Source organism: Zonotrichia albicollis, chromosome 3, assembly GCF_047830755.1.
Source record: "Zonotrichia albicollis isolate bZonAlb1 chromosome 3, bZonAlb1.hap1, whole genome shotgun sequence".
NCBI lineage: Eukaryota > Metazoa > Chordata > Aves > Passeriformes > Passerellidae > Zonotrichia > Zonotrichia albicollis.
This window is the reverse complement of record NC_133821.1, coordinates 82,322,098-82,348,304: the sequence shown is the minus strand read 5'-3', so window position 1 is coordinate 82,348,304 and position 26,207 is coordinate 82,322,098. Positions and strand designations below refer to the sequence as shown.

At 39.8% G+C, this 26,207-nt stretch overlaps 1 protein-coding gene across 7 annotated transcripts in view; it reads right to left on the bottom strand.

The window, feature by feature from the left end:
• Positions 1–26,207, bottom strand: part of ITSN2 (intersectin 2) — an 81,171-nt gene that overhangs the window by 42,266 nt on the left and 12,698 nt on the right. For 6 of the 7 annotated variants that reach the window (XM_014265640.3, XM_074538017.1, XM_074538020.1 and 3 more), the window contains exons 2-8: positions 25,515–25,578; positions 7,009–7,101; positions 5,317–5,380; positions 3,749–3,912; positions 2,289–2,486; positions 1,875–1,971; positions 93–235 (exon numbers count right to left, since the gene is read on the bottom strand). In XM_014265640.3, the coding sequence (XP_014121115.2) occupies positions 93–235; positions 1,875–1,971; positions 2,289–2,486; positions 3,749–3,912; positions 5,317–5,380; positions 7,009–7,101; positions 25,515–25,545 (790 nt within the window). In that variant the 5' untranslated portion in view covers positions 25,546–25,578. The remainder of the gene's footprint in view (positions 1–92; positions 236–1,874; positions 1,972–2,288; positions 2,487–3,748; positions 3,913–5,316; positions 5,381–7,008; positions 7,102–25,514; positions 25,579–26,207) is intronic. The other variant, XM_074538019.1, reaches the window with a different exon arrangement.

Genomic DNA, 26,207 nt, shown 5'->3' with positions numbered 1-26,207 from the left:
AAATCCCAGGCTTGGATTCCATCCCTCAGCCTGCGATGTTCAGAGGCAGGAAACACTCTGGTTTTCCAGCCCATACCAAAAGTCATACTCACCTGATAAATATCCACTCATGCTTTTATCAAGACTGTTAAATTTCTGTCTGTATTTTAATCTGGAGGCCTGAGGAACTGCCCAGTCTGAGGATGTAATCTTTGGTGAATTCCCAGCTAGTGATGCACTAGAGGAAGAATTTGAACTGCAATATAATTTCAAAACAAAACAAAGCAAAAAAACAAACCAAACCAACCAACCAAATATTAAAAGAAAACCAAAAGAGAAAAAGAGATAAAGAAATAACTCTAAATCATTTGGTTTAAAAAAGAGGCATTGGAACAGAAGATACATAGAATCTTCCAGTAACATGAAACAACTTGCACAATATTTTACGTCTGCTAACTTGCTATAAATAATTTCATCACAAATATGGAATTTTACAGCCAAAGTAGGGATATATTTGTAAGGAAACAACATGAGGATTAGAAAATAATTTTCCTTGGGTATCACAGGCACTAATGCCCATAACTGATCCTTCTACCACTGCAGAATAATAGTAGAGGAAACCCAGGAAAACACCTCCACTATCCCAAGAGTGTTGGGTCATTGTTAAACTAATTTTAAGAGGCATGTTAATGAATAAACATGAGAATAAAAATGGATCTGATGAACTCATAACCAAAAGCAGCTTCTAAAGCTGCTTTAATCACCATATTCCAGCTCTACCTCTTCTTTCTGTGACAATGACATGCTGAGTGGAGCTTTTCCAACTCAGTCAGTTTCTGCAGATTAGTGCTGATGGAGGGTGTAGATATACCCATCAAACTTCCATCTAAACTCCCAGCATTTTCAGGGTCCCATCTCTGAAAATCAGACAAACTCATGAGAGCTGAATCCAGCCTGCCCCCCTGCTCTGTCAAGTAAAAAAAAACCAAACACTTTGAAGTGCTATCCAAGGCAATTGAGAACGCTGACAGAAACAAAGCCTCTCCAGCACAATGCTGGATTGACATTCCCTGCATGGAATGAGACAACATGATGGTGACAATGCTGCCAGCAATAACACTGGAGAAGGGCTCCTTTGTACAGCACCAGCAACAGAAAACTTTCCAATTCAAAAAAGACAACCAACCAAAAAAAGATGGTTCCAGGCACATGCCATGCCTACAGTCAGCTTACAGGACCTCTGCTGACATCAGGTGTGGGAGGAGCCCAGGTCATGCACCCCACATGCCCTGGACAGGCAGCAGGGAGGTGCAAGAGCCTCTGAGTCACTCATGGAACTGAGCTGGGGTGGAGGTGCCCTCAGGATATCCTGGGAGACACCCCTGGGTGCCCAACCAGATACATAAGCCCAGTCCCTCACTATGTGCAAGTCCCTCCATGGCAAAGCCCTAAAATCAGTGAACCAGAGCAGCTGATTATAAAGATCCATAATCTTCTATTATTCATAAAGCAAACTCACAGATAAATATTGATAAAAAATCCTATTCTAACATGCCTGCTGATGACATGGTGCTTTCTATAATGAATGAGCACATAATGCACCAACATTGCTTTTATAACCACTTAGCAAGGCTTGTTTCTCTTTACTAATGAGGGACATTCCCTTCTTTTTGCCACTGCTCATCTGACCTCCTCACCTACTTTGGATATTTTGTCAATTTACTGAAAATTACTTCCTGTGCATATAAAAACAAAATCTGTTTTTATATTTGACAGGTCACATTAGATTGACTAATTTTTAACACATATACTTTGAGAACAGAAACGGTCTGTAAGTTTTGGAAGATATACTACTTAAGTGTAAGATAAAACAATTTTAAACTTAACTTCCATACCTGCTAGATCCTAAATCAATTAGTGACTGTGCCTTCTGCATACTGGAACCACCAAATCCTCCTGCCATGGGGCCTAAAGAACCAGTATGAGGCAGTGCTGAAAGAAGAAGAAACAAAAAATTAACCCCAGAACTGTAAAGCAACTGGGTAAAGATAATGCTGCATAATCAACATTCACTTTGACAGAAGTAAGAGAAGCTAATCAGTGTCTTGTTGTTATGATTAACTAGTTAGAACAGAATTAACAAATGTGAACTTTGGAGAAAAATCATTTGTAGGGTTTTCTGGGGATTTTTGTTGTTTTTTTTTTTTTTTTAACTCTCATGCATATGTTAGGATTCCTGTCTGAAATTTGCCACAGAGAAAATAAGATTCACAATTCTGAGAGCAAGCACTGGATCGTGCTATACTTACTTGAGGAGAAAGGGACAGACAAAGGCTGCAGAAGGCTGGATGTTCCATTTGGCAACGAGGAGGTACTGACAGAAGGCACCAGGGGAGCAGAGATGACCAGGGGAGGAATGGAAGTCATGGAGGTCAGAGCCATGGGAGCGAGCGGTGCCATCGCAGACACAGACGTGGGCATGGACAGATTTGGCATGCTACCCATTCCTAGAGAAAACCCAACAATTCAGGCTTTAACACTGCAGAGGCTTCAGCAAGAAACTGGGTCCCTTATGTGGGTCAAAACTACACAAAGCAACTGGTGTCTGCAATACAATGAGGGAAAATAGATGCTCATGTGCAATATTTACTTTTTTGCTAAATTTAGGCAAGACAGCTCACAGGGGAAAATACACTGAAGAACAGGAATTTAAAAAGAAAAGCAAATTCATTGACAAGCAAATTCATTCTCAAGGTAGGCTTAGCTGCTATTCTCACAACAGAGTAAGATCTGGTTTTCTATAATTGCAGCTATACCTATTTCTTCAACAAGCCCGGCCCCTGAGAGAGAATTACAACCTCAAAAGCTGTGGCAATCCTCCACAGGGAAAAGCTGCTGCTGTTTCTGAACTAAGTCTCTACCAACTATCAGCCTTGGAAGAATCCACAGGGGTGAAAAGTCCTTATTAGTACCCATGCTTAGCAAAGGGTTTCTAGAGGCAGCTGCCTGAGGCAAATTAGGGCACTTGAATTACTGGCTGCACCTTGTGGAACACAACAGTGCTGGTGAGATGATGGAAAGTTAGAGAGGTAACTGTATGCCATCCACAGCTCCCTGTAAATGCATGCCCTTGTACCCAAACACACGAGATTTGGTGATGGGCAGACATTTTAAATCATGTATGTAATTCATATATGCATATGTTTAATTTCATCATAGAAGTGTACATGTATTTTGTAATCCAGCCCAAGTCATTGTGGATATTTTGTGCTATAAAATAACACTATAGCAAGCATGCACTGAATCCCCAAACACTACATAAAAAAAAAAGTCAAAGTAATTCTATTCAGTTAACCAAAACAATCTGATTCACTTTGAAAAAATATGTAGAACAGCTGTTCTACCAAAACTCTGACCTTTGCCTAAATTTAACTTTAAAACCCCCATGTATAAATACGTGACTGAGTAGGAGGAATTAAAAAAAGACCACCAGTACAAAATGAGAGCCTGCAAGGCAGACAGTAGATGTGAGTGGCCTTCTTGTCAAAACTGAATAAATGTTTTTCTCTATTAAAAGTCTTTTAAGAATCAAATTTTCAAATATATCAAGAAAGTGACCTGGTGAATTTCCTAAATCAGAATATCCTTTCTTTCTTGTTTCACACTGATTCACTAAACTTTCATGGTCAGATTAATGCTTTTATTTGGCTGCAATTAACTGTGTTTTTTTTTACCTCTGAACACTAAGTAATTATATATTCATAAGTACCAAAGCGAGCTGACATTAGTGGTGAAAACACTGGAGTTTGTTTCATGACAGGAGGGAGAACTGTGGGCAAGTGCTGTCCTTGCAATTTCAGCTTGATGAGTTTCATAGCTATAGAGAACTCCAGCTGGTCCATTTTTCCATCCTTGTTCAGGTCCGAGAGCGTCCTTAAAACAAAGCAAAAGAAAATAAAATTAGAAAAGAAACAGAAATATAACATTTTTGATCTATGAGAGGCTTTCCTACTAGATTTATTTACTGTTTTTTCACAGAAAAACAAGAAACTTACTGTAAAGTAAATTTTCAACTTTGGATAACTTTCTCACCATTGAGAAGTTTGAGTACCCACTTCTGCAGAGTTCAGTTTTGAGGTTCCTATACATTAAACATGCAATTCCCAAGAAAGCAGGAAGGCTTTTGGGAAAGCAGAAATCTCCTGCCCAGTGGATACACTTGTTGCCTCTGCTGCAAGCTTCTGCTGTGCTTTTCTTTATGATTCCAGTCAGAATAATTATTTTAAATTAATCCTTGGTAAGGTAAGGAATTGATGCAAGAATCTGCAACAAGATGCAGGAGGATGCAGGAACCTCCTAAAGGCACCATACACTGCTATGAAAACTTCATTAATTCACAGTGGAGAATTAACCTCCCAGTGGTGAGGTTTTCTGAGCCTGATACCCACGCTCTTTTCCTTCTGACAGTTCTCCAAATAAATATAAAAGGAAATATAGTCAATAGTGCATACAAAACCTCAACATTTCTAGTCAGACAGGTAATATAAAATTTTATTCACATTTAAGCATGCAAGGACCGAGCACAAGAATGTAAATAAAATTAGGAGAAAAAAAAAAATCAGACTAATGTTAAGCTTCATTTTTCCTTTGATTCTGTTACTGCTCAGTACAAAACCCCAAGGTCCCACAGAAAAATCTCCCTGCCCCTCTTTTCTAGGCACTGAGGTTTAATGGCAAACATGGTGGTGATGCTGGTTTGACTTGATGATCCTAGAACACTTCTAACCTTAACAACTCTGTGATCCCATGTTGCCAAAGGAAAAACTAACTTGCATTTAGTTATTTGCTTTAACACTTTTTCTTAAAGTTGTTCTTAATTATTATGAGCCTCCAGTATGTGTCTTTTAGCACACACACCCCAAACTGAGCACAGGATTCTAGGGAGGACTGAGGGGTTACAGAGAAGAAAACATTTTAAGTGTTGCACTCACCACAAAGCTGTCCTTCTACTTTTTTTTTGTGACTTTAGATTTTTTTCTTGTCTTCTACTTTGTGTACTTCAAGCCCTTAATATAGTTTAAAAATGCTGCATTCAACACGATCCAATTTCAAATAACATCATTAGAAAGATGTAAAAATTACTGAGTTTTAATTAATTGTTGGTCCACACATGGGCTGAAACCTTCCTCTCTATTAAATAAAATTAAAACAATGACTCAGACAACACTTTCTACCTCGACTGCTGAAAGCCTCTGTGAAACACAACACAGGAAAGGCAGCATTTGAATACTATGAATCTCCTATCTTAGAAAAAGCAAACAATAAAGAATACCTTACCATATTTGAGCAAGGATTGAAGATGGCAGACCTGATTGCAAAAAAAAGGTACGTGCTTGATCACCTGTGATAAACAAAGAACAAAAGGCAGGCTTTTATACCAGAGACAGATTTTTGAGGAGCTCAGCATGCTCTTGGGGAAATAGATTTTTGAAATAAACCCCCATGCTGGATGCCAAGCTTTTCAGGGCTTTTTTCCCAGCTTTTAACACTGGTGACAGTGATTGTCAGATACCCATGTATTCTATAATTCCCAATCTCTGCTCTGAGAAGTGATTTCAGATAGCTATGAAAACTTTAACAGGTCACAAATTTATGGCTGCCAACATCTTAAAAGATTCATGGATTAAAAATGAACGAAAATTTAGTCCTGCCCCAACTACTTATGCAGGAAAGGATGAGAATGCTGTTTCTTTTCTTCTCTATCCCATCTAACTTGAGCCAGTATTGTGTCTCTAGAAAAACCAAGAAAACATCAAGTTCCAAATAATATTCTTTTCTGTCAGACAACATCCACAATTTCAGTATTTCAGGAAGGGAGTAGGAACTGTTGTGCATTCCCATACCAAGTTCCACATCAGTTGGTACACATACAAAGCAGGGACAGTGGTGTTTATGCCTACATCTGAGTGAATTACAGAGGCTTAAAGCTAAGACTTCAAATTACTCTTTCAGCTCTCTCTTATATTCATACACAAGCTTTTATTTCAAGCATTTGCCAAATAAATAACAAAGCCTGCAGATGCAGGTAAGAGCCCAGATGTGGCCTGGTTTCTGGCACTGCACAGTTTCCAGCTGGAGGCAAACACCAACCTCCCAGGGCTGTCTGGCCAAAGCAATAGTTAGGTGCCACTTAGCATGTTCCAAACAGACAACTTTCCACTCTCTCCTCAGTCCTTTCCAGCCCCAAAAGAGGAAAAGCAGGGCCAGTAGAGGAACTAGATAGGGCATTACTGAATAGCTAGGAAGGTAGGAGTCATCAGGGCTGGTCCTTAGTGCCCAGCCACCCACCAAGAATGAGGCATTCTTAAATTAAGACATCTTTACCAATGAAATTGGGTCTTGATATCAAAAGTAGATTTTAGATTTAACACCTCCAAACTGTGAGGTGCATAGCAACGTGACCAATTGTTTCAGAGGAGACACAGTTGAATGCAACTGGAACTGACAGCAGGCCTGCAAAATGCCATTAGTCCACCTAGACCCTGCTGAAGGCCCAATGGCCCAAATTTCAAGCTGTTGCTAACAAGGACAAGCTGTCAGCATCCCTCTCCCTGCCTCCTCCTGCCAAACAAAGATGTCTAACAGCACAGCATTCTCTCCTCACACTGAGGAAAGCCACTTCTGCTGGGTCTGGTGTCACCTGCCAGAACAGCTACTGGAAGTGCTCCCTGGCAGCCTCCCACATGAGCACAGATTTCACCTGATCTTCTCTGGTTTCTGAAACTAGACAGAATGGCAGCACACAGTTGGTGGCTGCAGAAGTGACAGGGTTAAACAGAACAGTATTCCTGTGCCAGACTTGAGAGGAAAGCTTGTTAAGTTTACTAATAACCTGTGGCTGTTTGCCTGAAGAATATGGTGATTAGTCACACAACAAAGGGCTAGAAATAGGATGCAGTTCTAAAAGTGTTCTGCAGAGATAGGTATGTGTACACAGAAGTTAATGTGTAATGCAGAGCTCAGACCAACCTGTAATGAAACCTCCCATGGGTTTAAGGCTATCAAACTGCTTGTCATGCTTGGCCCGCTCTTCGGAGGTGATGGCCCAGATGTTTGGCCCTCCTGGAAAAAAAAACCAAACCAAATCAACAAAAAACCAGTGAACAACAAAACAGACTGAAAACTTTCAGAAATAAAACGTGTCACTTGCAAAATAAAAGCTTGGCTTTCTCAAGAGACCAACTTAGACACACCCAGCTCCTACCAGCTTGGCAAGGACCTTGTGCAACACAAACCTGCTTCCCAGATGTGCAACCCAGCTGAGACAATGCCCCAGCCAGACTGCTTCAGCCTGGCTTTCAGACAGGCTCTGTTGTCCTTCAGAGCTGGTGCAGAGCAGTTTCCTGTGGCTGCTGATTGTTTGCAGCCCGGGCAGGATGTGCCTCACCATCCCCTGCGTGAGCCAAACCCTGCCCTGGCTCTGATAACAAATGGCATTCAGTGTCACCCAGGTGCCCATGCACAGGGTTAGCACCCTCCAGACTCACACTTTAGAGTGTCTTGCCAGCACTCTAAAAGCAAAATTGGGACTGCTAACAAAAAAATAATTTGGTTTTGCCTGACAAAGAAGTGACATTTTGGGCAGTTTTTTTTTTTTTTAACAGCATGCAATGCCCACTTCACATTTTTCAATACTTTATGAAGAATAAAATATTACAGCCTGAGAGTAGGAATGAGAAGTTACAGGGAATAACTGTGTTTTCAGTGCTGGTAATACCAGGCAGAACCAGAGAGACTTTCAGAAATGCTGCAACCTGCTGCATAAAGGTCAGGGTGTGCATCCTTTGCAGGAAAAGCAGCTTGCCAGAAATAATTGGGTTTGTTTTTTAAGTAAAAGGAAGTTTTAGTCGGGAAGTTCTTGACAAATATTTAATTTTTCAAGTCAATGAATGCAAGAACTAGCCAAAATTCTGAATGGAACCACTCAAAACAGCATTAAAAGGTTATTACATGAAAAACACTTCTAAAATTACATTCTGCTGAGTATTACTACTTCCAAAGAACTGTTAATCTGTTCAAGTGTTTGTATTGCTCCCTAAAAGACAGTCAAGGGAATAAATAATTCTTCTAATCTGATATTAACAACTTACTTTAAAAGCCACTGCACTTGGAAAAAAAAAGTTAGCATAAAAGGCTTCCTCTTCCTACATAAACCTTATTTCAAAGCACTGAATATCCAAAATTTCAAGAGGTTTTTGTACTGTTTTCCAATGTGTAACAGCAAACTGAAGGGACTAGGAGCTGATATACTTGCCAATACAGACACAGTAACAATGTTATTCATCTCTCATCTTTGTTTATCTACATAAAGAAACACATTTTCCAAAACACACGTATTTTTTCCTCTTAAGAAGGTCCTGTTAAAACTGTATTTCTCCTTGCATGTGTACAGATTTAATTCTTTACCCTTGCTCCCTTAGTAGAGAAATAAAATGCTAAAAAGACCAAAACAAAGCAGAAACTCACTGGGGAGATATATAACAGAAAAGACATGAAGGCATTAGGATACAACCTCTACACACCAGAATCTGGAGTTTTACTTCTCTCTCTTGAGGATATAGCAATTTTTTCTTTAGTGTGGCCTCAATTAAAGAGCCTTTTTGCTGGCTACATGTGAAATTGCACTTCAAGAACACCCCTCTTTTTTCTTCTGATTAAATGAGCATAAACAAATCTAGATTAGATATTGGTAATAAAGTGAAGTAAGTCTGAATCAGATGCCTAGAAATCAACGGGCACTGTGAGCATTACTGCAGGACACTAATGAGGACAACTTACACCCTCAGGCAAAAATTAGAGCAGCACTTAGATTTCTTTAAAGTGCTAATTTTAAGCTAGAAATGGGAAGTGCCTAAGATGTGGTTGTGATGACAGAAATTATCTCAAACAGATGAAAAATGCTCCTAAAGCTTCCAACAGCAACTTCAGAGAGACTGACTATATTTTTGAAGACAAAATATTAAAAACATTACATTTTCCTTCTATTAAATATCCCTCTTTGAACATCTTTTGAAGCAGGTAGCTGCAACACTCCTCAGCTTTTTAAAATCAATGACATAATGATTAAGACCACCACAAAATAATCACATGGTCAGGGGCTACAGCTACAAAGTGATAAAAACACAGTAACAATTTCTTGACTGGAGTTACATCACCATGGCCCCTCTAGAGAATCCAATTTATGTTGTAAGGCAACTTTTGTTTACATATGCACTTTCTTATCTATCACAGATTAAGCAAGAAAATGGCAATCAATCTTGAAAATCTCACATATTTCTGTATTCAAGAGTTGCTTTACTATCTGGTAAATTATATTTCCTCTCCAACTATGAAATTCAGCATTCTACACAGCATTGTCTCAAATGTGCTAAAACCTTGCATGTCAGCAAATCCCCAAATTCACACCTGTAGCTGCATGATGATTAAAATCTCATTCAACCTTTATTACAGTGACCTTAGACGGTCACTGTGGTGAGAGAAGGACGAGAATCTTGTTTCTTGATCAGAAGGCTTGATTTATTTATATAAGATATATAATACATTATAACTATACTAAAAAGAATAAGAAGAGAAGTTGCAGAGAGCTGCTAAGCTAAGAATAGAATAGAAAGAATGAATCACAAAGTTCTGTGTCCAGGGAATCTGTCCCTGAGCTGCTCCTGTGATTGGCCTTTAATGGTACACATGGAAGATGAGCCAATCACAGGGGCACCTGCTACATTTCACAGCAGCTGATAACAATTGTTTACATTCTTCTTCTGGGGCTCTGCTTCGCAGAAGATGGACAAATGTGAAAGAAAGGATTTCTATGAAAAAATGTCTGCGACAAACCTTCATTCTCATTTTTGCCTTCCTTAACACATCCAAGAACACTGCTCTTTTTTGCACACTTTTACCTCTGGACCTACATCTTCAAGGTCCTTTCTGTTCCATGCCTATGGCTCTGTGATTCAGCCCAACAGCCCTGCAAGGAGCAGGAACATCCTTCCCCAGCCCAGGGGGCTCAGAGCCTCATCCAGGGATGGGGCAGCCACAGCTGCTCTGGGCAGCCTGTGCCAGGGCCCCACCACCCTTGTAGGAAAATTCCACCTTACATCTATTTGAAATCTACAATTTTTAATTTAAAACCATCACCCCTTCTCCTATCTCAGCAGGTCCTGCCAGAGTGTTTGTCCCCACCTTTCTTACAGGCCTCCTTTAAGTACTAAAAAGCCACAGAAAGGTGTCTCTGGAGCCTTCTCCAGGTTGAACAACCCCAAGACTCTTGCAAGTATAAATATCATTTTTAAAAAGAAATCTTAGACTAAAACCACATTATTCTATCAACAAGTGCTTCTACAGCCTTCCACAGTCCTAGTGAGTCAGTGCAAGCAGCTGTCATGGAACAGTGATAACTACAAACATTATCAAAAGTGCATTGTGGGAATGTTTCAGGCAACTGAAAACACCAACCTGCTATTAATTTATTTTCAACAGTAAGAAAAAATTCAGATTCTCCCTTTCCCTAAGGACAGAGACTAAGAGTCCTATTTTTTTTGGTGATAATTCCATAAAGATACGCTCTCTGATGGTTTCTTTATAGGCACGGAAGAAAATGCAATAAGTCTTAAAATCCAATGTATAAAAACATAGATTTTTTTAAAATATAAATATTCATAGCAGGAATTAGGATCTAGAGAACAGCACACTTTTAAGTCAGCACACCACTCCCAGTGAAATTTTAGTGCTTGTCTATAACTGAACAAAGGCCCAAAAAATTAAGTTTTATCCTAATATCACTTGAGAGAGTGTCTGCCATCTGCAGCCTGAACTAGAACAGGTCATTGTTTTCTGAATAGAGGTTAATAACTGTTGAACAATGAAAGTATTTGTGTAAAATAAAATAAAAAAAATAAAACCCCATTGCTTCTGGTAGAGATCCACAGTGAATGCAGTCAAACTCCACCCACACTTATTATTTAAAGGACTCACTGTTTTTTTTTCAACTCCCACCCCCTATGCCACAGAAACAAGATAAACAGCACAGCACAAGAGGGAAGGCTAAAGCACTGTCAATGATTGTATTTAGCTTAATCAGGTGCTCACAGCTCTTTTGATGGTGCCCTTGGTGACACAATTAAGAAAAGTAAAATTTGTGTACAGAAAGGCTCATATGAAGATTTCTCAAAAGCTCATATGAAGATTTCTCAAAATACCATGTGAAAATACCATACCAGTCTATCTGAAATAAACACTTTCAACAATGGGACTCACAAGGTCTTGGCAATTCCACAAAATGCATCACAGCACCATTCTCCAAAGTAATTGTTGTGTTTACCTATATAGTACAACCAAGACCATCACAAAAACTCAGCCAAAATTAGTCTGCAACTCAGTTCTCCTGTGCCATCACCATCAAATCATGCTACAATCCCTACAAATATTGTGAGGGTTTTTTTTGCTTCCCAAAACTACCACAAGTAGTGAAAATGGGCACTCAGTGCAACTGCTGAGGGAAGTTACACTGCCTGGTTTACACACAACCACGTCCTGGGCATGCTGAGCTGTGATGAAGGGAAGAGACTCCTTCCCTGGGAAAGGCAGAACTGCAGGAAGAGTCAAACATCTGCCACCCAAGATGTACCATCCAAACTGATCTGGCTTAGCTCAGCCATTTTTTGCACTAACACACCTTCAGTTCCAGGGCTCAGAAATGTCTTGCCTATAAACCAGATCCAATGAATTTTGCACAGAGAAATTTCTGTTCTTCTTCCATCCACACGGCCCCAGTCCTCACTCATGGCAAGTCATGAATCACAAACCAAACTGCAGGGTCTGCTCCTCACAGCCCTCTCTGACCACAGGATGGGCAAGAGGCAGGAATCTCCTTGATGGAGCAGGGCTGAACCTTTGGCTGCCCAAGCAGCAGTGAGCTACAATGTGTAAAATCAGATTTTACAGATCAGTTCCCCACCAGAAATCAAAATACAGCTGCTACTACATGCTCCCATGAGAGGCTTTGCTGCTGACAAGGAATAGTACATTACTTTTCTGACTCAGCTTAAATTTCTTGGACATTTTCGACATCTAAATCATTTTTCCCAACTGTAGCTGATAAAATTTTGGAGGGGAAAAACAGTACAATCTCTCTGACAAGAAGATTGATCTCATTAATTCATTATTCTTCAAAACAGAGTACTTTAGAATCTTACAACTTCATACATGAAGCCAACACTGTATTTGACTACCTTGCATTTTTAGGAATCGAAACTCAAGAAATGGTGAACCAGAGAGATTTTCCCCACAAAGATTTTGCCTAGAACAGAGTAACTACTGTCCTCACCTGCTCTTTTTGCTCATGAAAAACCACAAGTCTATCTTAGTAAGAAAAAGACAGAGGCCAAGTTTTCTTCCTCTCCTTCCTAGAGAAGGCTGATACTTTCAGACAAGACTGAATAAATGTCAGCACTGGCAATTGTTCTCAATATCCAGTATTGGAAACCTGGACTTCACATCCAGGTATGTCGCCAGAGATTACCTATTCCAAAAATTCCCTACTCCAAAACATAAAGCCAACAGTGAAAAGTCCTTTACCTGCCCACTCCAAAACTCCACAACACATTCAAGAGTTCAGTGCCACATGTGGAGCCTGCCCCTGTGGGATGACAAAGACCCAAATACCCAAAGCTAAACACACTTTGAACTTCACTCTCAAGACTTCTCTGAAGATGAAAAAACACAGACTGACCTCCCTTTCATGTAACAGGTATTTCTGTAATTCCATGTGGCAGCACTCAGTTTTCTATTGTTGGAAACTAGTGACTATGCTGTTGATTTGGTATTTCAGTTTCATTAAGTTAATTTTAAATAAAAGATACCTCTTTAGGCAATAGCAGGGAGGTCTGCTTATGGCAGGATCACAGCATTTCAGGAAAGCTCCAGAAATGTCTTTACAGCACTGCATCAGACAGATAATCTTCTGAATAAAATAAAGGACTTGCTTTGATGGGCTGCCAACATCAAAATGGAAACAAACACTGTTCTCTCCTTAAAACAGTAAATCACCATTGAAAGAGGGGGGAGAAAAGAAAGCGCAGTCCTAGAAGAAGAGTAAATAGACTTGAAAATGCTCTGTACAGACCTCTGCCACTGGTTAGTCCTGCCAATAGGCAAAGAGTAGCTGCAGTGAGAACAGCAGGATTACTGATAAGGAAAAAACATAAGACATTTCTCACATTCTCCAGAATACCTTTGTTTCTCACTCACAGGCATTGCTTGTTTTTCTCTAATAAAAACTATGCTCCTATGACCTACAAAGTTAATTAACTCCACAGAGATAATAAACCTAAATTGAAAGAGCATTCCTTGTACATGTAAGTCATGAGGATTATACCACCACCTCTGTAACCATCAAAAAAAACTAGCATGAAGCTTCATAATGATCTTAAATAAATATTTATCCTTGTGTTTAAAGAGAGGAAAATTTCAGCACAGACATGCAGCAACGTGCCTCAAGCTGCATAACAAGGGGTTTTCCTTAATGCAACCAGCAATCACATTACAGTCTCCTATTAGGAGCCTCCAGAGACTTGTCTGGTCTAGGACATATTTGGATTAATCTAATAATTCCAGTCTTTCTGTGTTTGCAGATAAGTTTACCACAGAGGCATTTATCACAGATTTGATTTAACACTCCCAACTGAGATGTTGAATCAGGCTTCTAATTTTTCCTCAGTGGTGAGTAAACACTCCAGGAGTCTGAAAATACACAGAACATTTTACCATTAGTCTGAATTTGAGATTCTTTATCAGTGTTATTGCTATTTTCAATATTTGCTTCCCTCCTTCACTGTTGATTCCATATCTCTAACAGGAGAAAAATGACTAATAATCAGCATTTATTCTTATTTAGGTGTGCTAATGTGTATGAATTACTACTGTGGAGGCTTTGGGTCCATCCCAAAGCATCACCTGCTCTTCCTTGAGGTTTGCACCTGCTCTTCTGAGCTTCCACAATCTCAGACCATCACAGGAGGCATGTGCAATCTCCTTTCACAATACATACATTAATCCCCAATTACTCATCCTACCAGAAATGCTCCATGGAGGCTCTCATTTTTATTAAGCAACACCAAGGCAGCTGCCAGAGGAAAAGGGTATCTATTTCTGTGCTTAACTATAACTTCAGCAACTTCTTTTTGTGTGCACATAGATAATAGGAAAAATTTGTAGCTAAAGAATGTTCAGTACAGGGAAACGTGATTCTCCTTCAATTTTGTAATGTCTATATTTACAAGAATTGTGCCCAATGAAGCCAAGAGACTTTTTAAAGATTTTCAAGGACCTCTTGCACAGCTGGTACCTGCAGACTTGTTAAATAGTGTCAGGCACATGCAAGGCTACAAGATTTGGCCAAGAAAAGTTTGTTTAATTGTAGAGCAAACTTACAGAAATGTGGACAAAGCAACAGCAGCCACATTGCATTTTAGAGTACAATTAATATTCTTTGCATTATGTACAGAATTTCCAGATATTTGGTACACTGGGAACTCTCAGGCTGGACAGTTCACTGAAATCAAATCCTGAGCTTGTTTAAACTATCCACTTGCTCCTGTGAGATGGGGTGCAGAATTCTGCCTGGAGACCTTGTCACTGGCAGCCCCCACTGTGATACACAAAATCCATCCATAAAGGAGGAACATCAGAACACAGGACACCCCATGCCACGCAGTGATCCCAATGTAGAAACATAATCCATGCTTTCAGGAGGAGTATAATCCCTAAAACAATTTAGAGATACATAATAGTGTAATCCATGCTAACAGTATAGATCTAATTCTTTTCTGAACTCTACAGCACACTTGGCCATTCCAAAGCACTTAAAGTATCAGTTTATAATAGCAAGATAGTATTTCTATACTTTATAAATATCACAGAATCTTTTCACTCATTAAGGCTATCCATTTTCAGAAGATAATTTTTTATTAAATTATTGCCAATTCCACTGAAGCACTAAAAAAAAGAAAAAAGAACAAAAAAAACCCAAAAACCCACAAAAAAAAAACAAAACAAAAAAAAAACCCAAAAAACCAAACTACAACAACAAAACAACAAACCACCCTCAACAACAACAAAAAAAACCACACCAAGGAAGAAAAATACTGGAAAACAGAAAAAAAGTAAAGTTTCGTTAATGGTCCACTAATGTAAAAGTACATCAGGAAATGTGTACTAGAAATGTATATAAACTATTCTGAACTGCAAATTAATATGCTCCCCTTTACACCAGTTTTCTGTAAGGTTTTTGACAATTCATTCTATAGTGCGTTTTTTCAGTTTCAATGAAGCAAGTTTCCTACATCTCATCAAAAAGTGCAATCACTGTAATACTCAATGTTGGTAAACTCATGTTTTGTTCTTAAAAGTTAATTAACTTTGCCCTTCCTTACATGAAGACGTTGGCACACAGAGCTGGGCTTAACCTAAGCCTTTGCCAGATTTAGATTCAATAGTAGCAATTAATATAAAATTATTTTCTGCCTGATTCTGGAGAAACAATGGCAGTGAAACCAACCATAGTTGCTGAGTGACACTGCTGCAGCACATGAAACAAGCCCATTCTTTTGGCCAATGACAGCTCCATCTGGGCCCAGAATCACAGAAGCACGGTCATTTAGGTTGGAAAAGACCTTTAAAATCATGGAGTCCAGCCATCAATCCAGCACTGCCAAGCCCAGCACTAAACCATGTCCCTCAGTGCCACATTTACAGATCTTTTAAATGCCCACAGGGATGGTGACTCCAGCACTGCCTTGGACAGCCTGTCTAATGCTTGACAACCCTTTCAGGAAGGAAATTTTTTCCAGCATTCAATCTAAATCTCCCCTGGTATAAGTTGAAGCCCCTTTGCCTCGTCCTGTCATTTGTTACTTGTGAACAGAACCCACCTGGCTGTCCCCTCCTGTCAGGAGCTGTGCAGAGCCAGAAGACCCCCCCGAGCCTCCTTTTCCCCAGGCTGAGCCCCTTTCCCAGCTCCCTCAGCTGCTCCTCCTCAGACCTGTGCTCCAGAGCCTTCCCCAGCTCCGTTCCCTTCCCTGGACACGCTCCAGCCCCTCAATGTCCTTCCTGAGCTGAGGGCCCAGAAGTGGGCACAGGATTTGAGGCACATCCTCTCCAGGGACCAGCACATGGGAATGGTCATTTTCCTAAACCTGCAATTCATACTTTTGGATGGATTTTAGAAATGGAAAGAAGAGAAGAAAAAAGTCACACCAACAAGTCTTTCCAATGGAAGGTATGAAAAGGTCAAGTAAGGACTATTATCACGGCATAATATAATCATACTTTGCTAAATTCTCCAGCTTTAAGCCTTGCCTCCATTTGCTTTTAAGGTGAGCAAACTTCCAGCTGACAGAATCCATGACCCTCCTTCCCAGCCTGACACAGAAGATTGAAGGGATGCTTACCCTTCAGTTAAGGATAAGTCAGAAGCTTTTTCAAGTAAGCTCATCAATCTGTATTGTATCAAAGCCTTCCAGGAGAAAATAAAAATTTCTAGTTACCATGTTTGTGGAAAAAGTTCACCAGAGCTTAGACAAAACATTTCTAATCCTGGAAACTGATGCTTTATGCTGCTGCTGCTCACCAGCATTCACAAAACAACCCTATGACTTAATTAAAAATTTACAAAAGAACAATTTGTTTAATTAGTGTCTAGCAAATCTCTGTGGAGTGCAGCAAAACTAATAAGATTCAGGTGAGTTTGCATCTGTGGCAGCCAATAAATCTTTCTGCACCAGGAGAAATGCAGGCAGTAAAAATACCAGGGAAGAGGATGCAAAGTGAACCTTGAAATTAGGTGTGGTAAAGGAAATTATTCTCCCATGAAGACATACACTGACAAGATCAGAACAGAATTCTGTTTCAGGAATATTGGGTCCTTTCCAGTAATTTTTGTAGTTCTCATCACTATCTGGCCATTAGACTAAAAACCACATTTCTGGGTTCTCAGGGCTGAGGAGGAAGCCTGATGGGTTATATTTGCAATGAAGAACTGAGACACAGACTTGAAAGAGGAGAGGAAAACAGACCAACAAAAAACACATCCCCAAAAAATTACACAGGAAGGGTGGGAGAGAAGAAAAAAAATGAAGAGGCATTTCCTGAATGATCTTGGAATAAAATAAAAATAGGAGATAATTCAGGAAACAAAACACAGTAACAGTCCTTCCAGCAGAGACTGAATATCCCCCCAGCTGATATCCCAGCACAGTGACAGTGGGAGCCAAGCATGTGGTGGTGCTGCTCCAGGATGTCTCCTCAGCCCCAGTGCAGCTCCTGAACCAGAGAACTGCCTCATTACTAGAAGGAAAATCCACCTATCTCTAATGATTTAAGGAATCCAAGATCTTTTGTCATTCACAGCTTCCTACAGCTTTCACTGTTTATTTGACACAGTGCGAAGTGCTCTGTATGACTGAGATCTATGGTACTTTCATCTGATACTGGATAATCCTTGTGTTATCAGACAGTAATTACCATTCCCTTGCCTGAAAAATAATGGATGACCTTGGGAAGGTGACATCTGTATTCTCCACCATCCCCACCCTTTCATTTCCAAGCTGAAATGTCCTAGTCAATTCAATTAATCCACATATGGAAGCTGTTCTGTATCTTTAATCATTCTTGTTACCCTCCTCTTTGTAACTTCTAGTCCTGGCAGAAAGAAAAAATGAAGGCAAAATGAAGGAAACACAAAGAAACAGAAGCAAGAATAAGAGAGTTTGCTCAAATAGTTCTCCTTGAAGGATAAATTACTAATTAGCAAAACCTGCCAACTATATCCAGCACACATAAAACATTACTTTCCTAGTACACGCAGGGGGTTGATTTGAAATACAATAAATTTAAAACTGCTTCATTTATGTTCATACAACCATTGGTATCACTTTATATCATATACATATATATATAGAGATAGATAGATAGATAGATATATCAGTTTATATCATGGTCCCTAATCCTGCCTTGCCAGCAGGCTCACAGGGACATTTATGGGCTAGAATTTGGAACAGAATTCTTCCCTGACTATTACAGTTGTTACAGTTTCTCAGTTGCCAGAAACCACTGATTTAGCAAGCTTCTTGAGCCAAGAAAAGCCCCAAAGGGAAAGGAAAAAAAAAAAAAAGGCAGCAACCATATAATAGCCATTAATGCCATATCACAGATCATTCCTCCTCAAGTTTTGATTCCATGTTTCCAAAAGATCTTAAAGACAGTGAGTCCTAAAAGTGAGTTGTAAGTTGTTCACTGTGTTAAACATACTACCAAACCAACAAACAAACCCATTTTCTTCTGCTAGCCTTAAACTCAATAATTTCCCTACATATCATGCTGCTTTGCAGCTATGAAAAAACACAGTGAATATTCCTTCCCTTGTTAGCATTTTCTATACTGTTATGGCTTTACAGGTTTTTAGCTGTCTCTAAAAAACTACCTAAATTATCCTTAGCTGTCTCTAAGCTAAACTAAGCAACTCTCATCCCTTTAGTCTCACTTAGCACAGGAGCCACAATCTCTGTATGGCCACCTTTTTCACAGGTATCCTTACTTTGAGTTTAATTCCTTTTGTGTAACAGATTCTGGCAGCTACAGAGTGGATCATTTCCAGAAAAGGGAGCTTGGTGAATGTTATCTTCAGGCCAGGTTAAAAAGGACTGTCTGTGTATTTCTTAATCCAGTCTGAGTACAGAGTACATGAGAAATAAGAGGAGAGACTGCTGGCCTTCCAACCCACATCATCTCCATCAGAAACAGTTTATACACTAACTCACACCTGTAAATTTTATTTCCCCAAGCCTGAGGATTTCCTGTGAGACACAGAGCTATAGAAGCAAATAAGCAAATAAAACAAATAATAGATTTGTTTCACAACAAATTTCACTTGCAGCTGGTAAGAACAAATAAGTGTACCCTTCTCAGTACAGTTATACAAGTATCAACACACGCTGTAGCAGGTGCAGAGCTTCACAGCAGTGAAACCAGGACTTCTCAGCAAAGATCTGTTTCCTACAGAAACAACTGTGCTGAAGAGATCATGGTTCAATGCTAAATTATGGTTATGAGAAGAAAGGCAGGGGAAAATGTCAGTGCATAATTTAAAATATACCACCTCTTACTTATATTTACATAGATATAAAAACTTTTATGCAAATTACTTCAGTAAGAAGAGGTAAAAGAGCAGCAAAAGTTCTTGATATTCATTTAACCTTACCTGTTCTTGAGACTTGCATACAGAGAACTTCACATCCACCTAAAGCACAGATGTTTTTAGCTTATTAAAGCATCTTCTCTGAACACAGCCAGTATGAATGCTAGTCCCATGGCCACTGACATTCTTTCAGCTTTCCAGGGTTCCACCCCTTTGCAGTTCACTCAGTGATGATTTAAAGCTACTGTCCCATTGTCAGAAAAACAACAGATGTCCCAAAGAACTGCTGCAGTACACTGGAAAGCCTGAACACACAAGATTCCTAATTAAAGTAATAGGCATTATATAAATATATCTGACAGACCACAATGCCTGAAAAATGTGTTTGTTCTTGCCATGATAATTAGTGGGCTAAACCTGAACTCATTCTGCCAATACTGATTAGTATTGTCTGTGGCCTGCTCAAAGTGATGATCACAGATGATTTGGAATTTAGTAGATGTTAAGATGGTGCCACTTCACACAATGCTCATCAACCCTAAATTGCAACAATCACATGAAGTGGCTTATCAGAGTAATGCATTTCATAAACTTGGGAGTTAAACCTTCAAGGAAATGAACATTTTAACAGTCAAAGCACTTTGAAACTTGGTCATGTATTAGATTTATGTTATCTCAGCTAAGCCTTCAGCCTTCTGCTCCATTTTGGGAAAGTATTTGTAGATTTTCTTGTGTTTTTTTTTGTTTAGGGTTTTATGCTTTGAAAAAAAAACATCAGGAAGTCTCTCTGACATCCAAAATGAATAACGCAGCTTACATTATAGTATTAGTATTCCAGACAAAAACCATCCTGGGTTTCCCACTCAGTGAAACTTACCTTATAAAAGCTAACACATGATACTAACAAAATGAAATCTTAGCAAGACAAAACTATAGGCCTAAAGTAAGCTAACAGCTCAAGATCTAACACTAATCTTCATTACTATCTAATTCTTCATTACATTTTAGGAGCACTGGCTTGGAAGGGACTTCCAAGGTCACCATGTGCAGACTGCTGCTTCTCCAAGAAACTCTAATACATTAATTCCTTCCTAAAATGCAAGTTCTGCCTTAAGGCATTCAGATTTCCTCCTTGACCATGGTCCAGAATGTCACTGCTGCCAGAACCATTCCCATTTCCAGACCAACTGCATCAACAGCTGCTTCATCTCCATTTGCCCTTGTGCTAACACTATACTTAAAGACAAGTTTGTTTCCCTCCTTAATGTTGTTCTTCCTTGTACGAAGAAATAAAGAAAGAAATAAAGAGCAAATTTATTTACTGAGCAGGAAATGCAATAAAATTAAAATTTAAACCCAAAACAAAACAGTAAGCTTTTATCTGGGCAGGTTAACAAAGGCAATCCCTTTATTCTTTCTCAGCACTTTAATTAATTACACTGAAGCCCAGCTCTGTATCTATTTCACTCCCTGGGTTCTTTTGCCCCCCCCTCTTAAGCAGATAACCCAAATTCTGCCCTCTAACCCACATGTCTCACCAGGGCCTGAAGCAATAGCACACAGCACTCCTTATTTCATCCACCACATTTTAGGATGCATTTCCTTTCCCTCAAATCACGCAATTACTACGCGATCCTCTAACACATCCGGTTGTCTTCCTCGTTAGTCACAGCCAGCACACAGCAGAAATCCTTTCAGCCCATAATGGTATGGCTAAAAAGCTATTTGAAGTCAGCACAGCAGAAATGTGATGAAATTTAACCAATGATATGCAGCCCATACTGTGTAATTCTGGCTAGAAAATTACTCCAGTTTGTCATCTTCCAATTTAACCAGCATATGTTTTCTTTTTACTGATGATATTGCCATAAATAACCATTAAGACTGGCATCATGATCAAATCCAAGATGAATAACATGACTACAACAGTCTGCTCTAAAACTTGCATTTTCTTTCCCTTTTAGCCATTTATTTCTCTAATGAAATCCAACCATGGGATCTGTTACATGTTTTCTACAGAACCCAGGCATTGAAGAAGGCACAAAGTGCAACATTCCCCTGTCAAAGGCTATTTCCATTTACTCTATTTAACATATACCTCCATGTGTATTTTTTCCCCTCTAAAATTTCCTCTTACATCCTCCATGTGAATCATATTATGCTCACAATTAAATATCTATAAGACACCTTGTATTGTGAAACCCTACAGCACTATTTCTGACTTACAAGATGAAAGAAAACACATAATATGGCAGACACACTGGAAATCCAATTTTTTGCAGGGTGTGACAGTGGAAGATAAACACCCCTCTGACTTGAGCATATGAATTTTGCTCCATATCAACTGACACCACTGCCCTCACCAAGAGGAAGTTTTAATTCATAAATACAGAGAAAATATTTGCTTTTGTCTCACAATTTCTTTCCCTTTCCTACTTTTAGATGGGAGAACAAGTTCTGATACTTGTTTTGCAAGGTCTAATTCAGCTTTGTGTCTTTATCTACACTTGTTGACATTCAAGTCTACAGTTTCCATATCTACAGTGCACACAAGGTGAAGAGTCAGGTTGCACTCAAGCAGCTTTGAATTGAACTCTGATGACCAGGGTTGATCCTAATTCAAAAACATTCAGCCTGCAAAGCTTGAGACTGACTTTTCTAAAGAGAAGGTGCAACAGAACCTGCTGGTGAGTGTTTTGCCCTTGGCACCTTCCCAAACCCCTTCATGTCTGCTTTAGTCTCCAACACACCTAAGTGTGAAGACACAAAATTCTATTCACAGCAGCACAAAATCCAGTTTTACTTATAAAGGTTTGGAAGCATGTGAATTGAGTTACAACTATTACTTTCTACACCTCAGTTTATCAGAGATTTTCCTGCTGGAGCACAGAAAATTTATATCGAAAGGAAACAGGTGGTAGAAGGGAAGAGAAATGGCAAATAAAAACATAAACAAAAAAAGCACAGGCCAAAAATTCCAATGGTACTTAAGTAAACAATGTGAAAGATACTGATCAGCAAATACTGCTTTCCTTGTTCCAGGTGGTCCCTTAAGATTAAATCTCCCCAAAACCAAGATCCATCAGCATGGATATCAAACCCTGAACAAATCTGTCCTACAAAAGAAGGAAGGAGAGTTGGAAAAGAAACATCTTGCAACTCCTCTCCAGCTGCAAAGAACACACCCCATGGCAGGGAAGGTTACTTCTTGCACTGAAAAAGGCAGCAATCAGTGAGACAAATTAGATGGAAGTACATTTTAACCTATTAAAGCCTTTATCCTTTTAAGTGTCTTTTGCAGTTAGTATATTAACTCTTTCTAAAGAAACACAATTGCTGAAGTAGTTATTTAGTGTAACAAAATGCCATTCCCAAACGGTTTTGCAAGACTCAGGATGAATTCCTATGCAAGCTCTGTTCAGATGGAGAACAGTCTGTAAGAAGAATCATTTACCATAAACTGGGTTTGTATTATCATTTTCACATGAATAATGACCAATATTCAAGCAGTTACAGGATAGAACTAAACTCTCAGTAGGGTATCCTCATCTTGTTTGCTGACTGGGGAGAAGGAAATGCCTGGAGTGGCTCTTTGATAGAATTGGACTCCACATAGATAAATGTCTCTTATCCATCTGGTGTTGTATAAGAAACATGTTGCTCAGCCTTGCCTGTTCATATAAAATGTCACCATAACCTTTACATTTTGCATGGGATATAAATTTGTAAAAATCAGCGGGTCTGTGCTGAGTTCCAGAAAAATCAACACCCACTCTTTAGTCCTGCTTTCCTCTTTGAATTTCAGCTTGTTAGTAAGGCACCCTCAAAGGTCACCTTTCTGGGCACTGTGTCCTTTCATGACTTTAAAGAGAGGTTTATCAACAGCAGGTGCCCCCAGGGCACACAACATTTACACGTGGCCAGCTCCCAGCACAGCACAGTGGCCACCAGGCACATGCCAGGCTCAGGACCCTGCTTGGCCAAGGTACATTCTGAAGGTGCCTCATTGAAGCTGAGTCTCTCCACAGGAGCTACACACAGCTCAGTTCCCCTTCCTTCTCTGTACAGAGCTGCTTTCTCTGCTTAGGCTGGTAAATAAAGTGCCATAGCATCTCCCACTTGTATTTGTTTGAGGTTGAATATCATGCTTTGAACCCTGCAGCTCTCAGGCTGTGTCACATAATTACACACTTGCACACACATCTGCTCCATGCCATCCCCTCACTTTTTTGTAACAGTGAACACCAAAAATAACCCAGAAACGGAAACTACTTCATGCATTACACTGCTCATGAACTAAAAGCTAAGTATATTGTATCTTGGTAAGAATAAGAGGTTTTTTCTCACAGAAGGAACCCACTATTTCCCCCAGCAGCACACAAAAGGGAAAGGTCAATGCAGGGCTAGCACAAAGGTGAGGCAGGAAGGCAGTGCTCCCAGGCTGCAGCAGTGCCTAATGCCTTGGCTGCCTCACACATCACCTCATTCTTCATCTCATGCTTCAAGTCACTACCAAGGTCTAACAACATAATTAGAGGTTTCCTGCAATGAGTGGCAAATGCAGGTGAACTACTTTGAATGCAACCACTTCAGCAGTGCTTGTAAGTGGTAAGCAGCAGGGAAGAGGAACAAAGATTAGAGAACAACTTCAACAGCTCAGTATTTACCTAGAAGGCACATTAAAACTTGTTTAAAACACCTGACTTGTTTGAAATTTCACCAGTTCTGATAAGAAACATGACTGCAAGACTACACAGAGCTGACACAGTCAGCCAAACTACTCTGTGAGGAGCAACAGTTTAACTATTGCCTGGTGTCTCTCTTCCCCACGCTCTCCCTCTTATTGTGCCTTCCAACACAGTAAAATTCTGAGAGGGGAAAGGCAGCATCCCCTGACACCACTCCTTTTGAAAGTGGCAGACAGTACTGCCCAAGGGATTTCAGATCAAGGATATTCTCCCAAACTAAGGCTTCTGAGAGCAGTGCATGTGGTCAGCACCGACAGCACGCTTCTCCAACAGAATGGAATAAAGGAATAAAAAGCCAAAACTAAAAGACATCAAATAACTTATGCATACACCACAGAGACAGCCAAGAACATAAAGCTGTATCTTCTCCAAAGAGAGCTCCTGACTGTTTATTTTAAATTAAGAAGCAAAAACCACATGGCAAAAATAAAAAAAAAAACAACTTCCATTATGTCCAATTAAACGAAAAAAAATAATTTGGTCTATAGGATTTCCCCTAGTATTTATTGACTCCTTTAACTTGGCTTTTATTGTAAAGTGAAACAAAGTCTGGAAAAAACTGCAGCTGACTGTATAAAAAGAAAGCATTGATTACACAGATTTTTTTTTTTTTTATGAAAAGCCTTACGCTTATATGAAACAGGTTTGTAAGTTTAATAAGAGGTTTAATTTGAAATCTGAATGTTGTTCTGGAAAAAAACAAACAAACAAACAAAAACCACCACAAAAACCCTTTCCTAATTTATCTCAGTGACAATTTTCTAAATTAAAGATTTCCCAGTCCTGCAGTAACCTTCATAGACAAATGAGATAAATACGCATTCCTGCACATATGTTTCTATTTTTATGAAGAAAAATACTCTTTATCAGGAGTATTTGAAGTACAAAACATTGTTCCTATACTTATATTTTCATTTTGGCCAGGTCTGTAAATAACAACATGCAAATGTCAAATTTCTTTGCAGGTCTTTGTAAATTGTGCCTTCACAAATAAGCCTCCTCTAAAAATAAAGGCTCCATCCCATACACATACAGAGGAACAATTTTAAGGTTCCAACTCTCATATGTCTTTGAAAGGAAATCACCAAGAAACAAATTTCAAAGTTTCTGTAGTGCAAAGAGCACAATCAAGAGGAAAATTCTTTTTGCCTTTTTTTCTTTTGAGAAGGGCTGATTGTTTTCATCAATGTCACAAACTGCTTGACACATTCAAATATTTTGTTTAAAATAAACAGTGTAATGGACCATAATGGAACACACTTTGTGCTGAATTACGTAACAGAAAAGGTATGCAAGTTTAATCAACTATTACTTAGCATATTCCCTGCCTGAAGTCAGGCAAGCTCCACTACACCTCGCACATTCCTCAGCTCTGGCAATGCCCCGGGATTGCCATCGCAGCCCAAACGACACTGCAGCGATGCCGTCCCCTCCCAGCCCACGGCCAGCGATCGGATCTGCAGCCAAGCACCAAAACCCGCAAACAAACAGCAACCCCCAAACCCTGAGCCCTGGCTGAGCGCCCCGGAACCACTCACCATTCACGGCTGCGGGAAACTGAGCCATCATGATCCCGACTGCGCGCCGCTAGCCCTCGGCCATCTGCAACATGAAAACATCGCGCATTAATAATGCAGCAAGGGCAGCGCCCGGCCCCGCTTCCGACAGCGAACAATGCCCGCCCGGGGCTGCTGCTCAACCGGCGGCATCACACCGGGGAGGGCCGGCGGGATCCGTTTTTGGCCTTTTTTTTTTTTTTTTTTTTTTTCTTAATAGGGTATGCAGTGCAGTCCTGAGCCTCGTGGCAGCTCTTAAAGGGAAACGGTACCAAGTGTTGGGAGCGATGAGCACAAACAGCCCCCGGCCGGCCGGCCGGGACACACGGCCGAGCCCCAGCACGTCCCTGCCAGCGCTCCCTCCCCGGTAAATATTGTGTGCTTCATCAAACAAAAGTTCAGCGCTCAGCTCGCTAAGCGAAAGCTACTGCTGAACCAAGTGGAAAACCAATTGTTATTCAAATTTATCCACTCCAACACTCCACGCACTATTAACAAAGAAAACACTCTTACACTATGTATTCTGAAGAAAGGGCTTGTCCCAATAAAAATCTGTCGTCAGCCAGTTTTGCAGAAGCAACACAATGAAGTTATTCCTTCTCCTGAGCTACTGCATAAACACTCAAAAGCAGCATTTAAATGGGCTCGGAACAGAATTTACTTTCATAATGAATA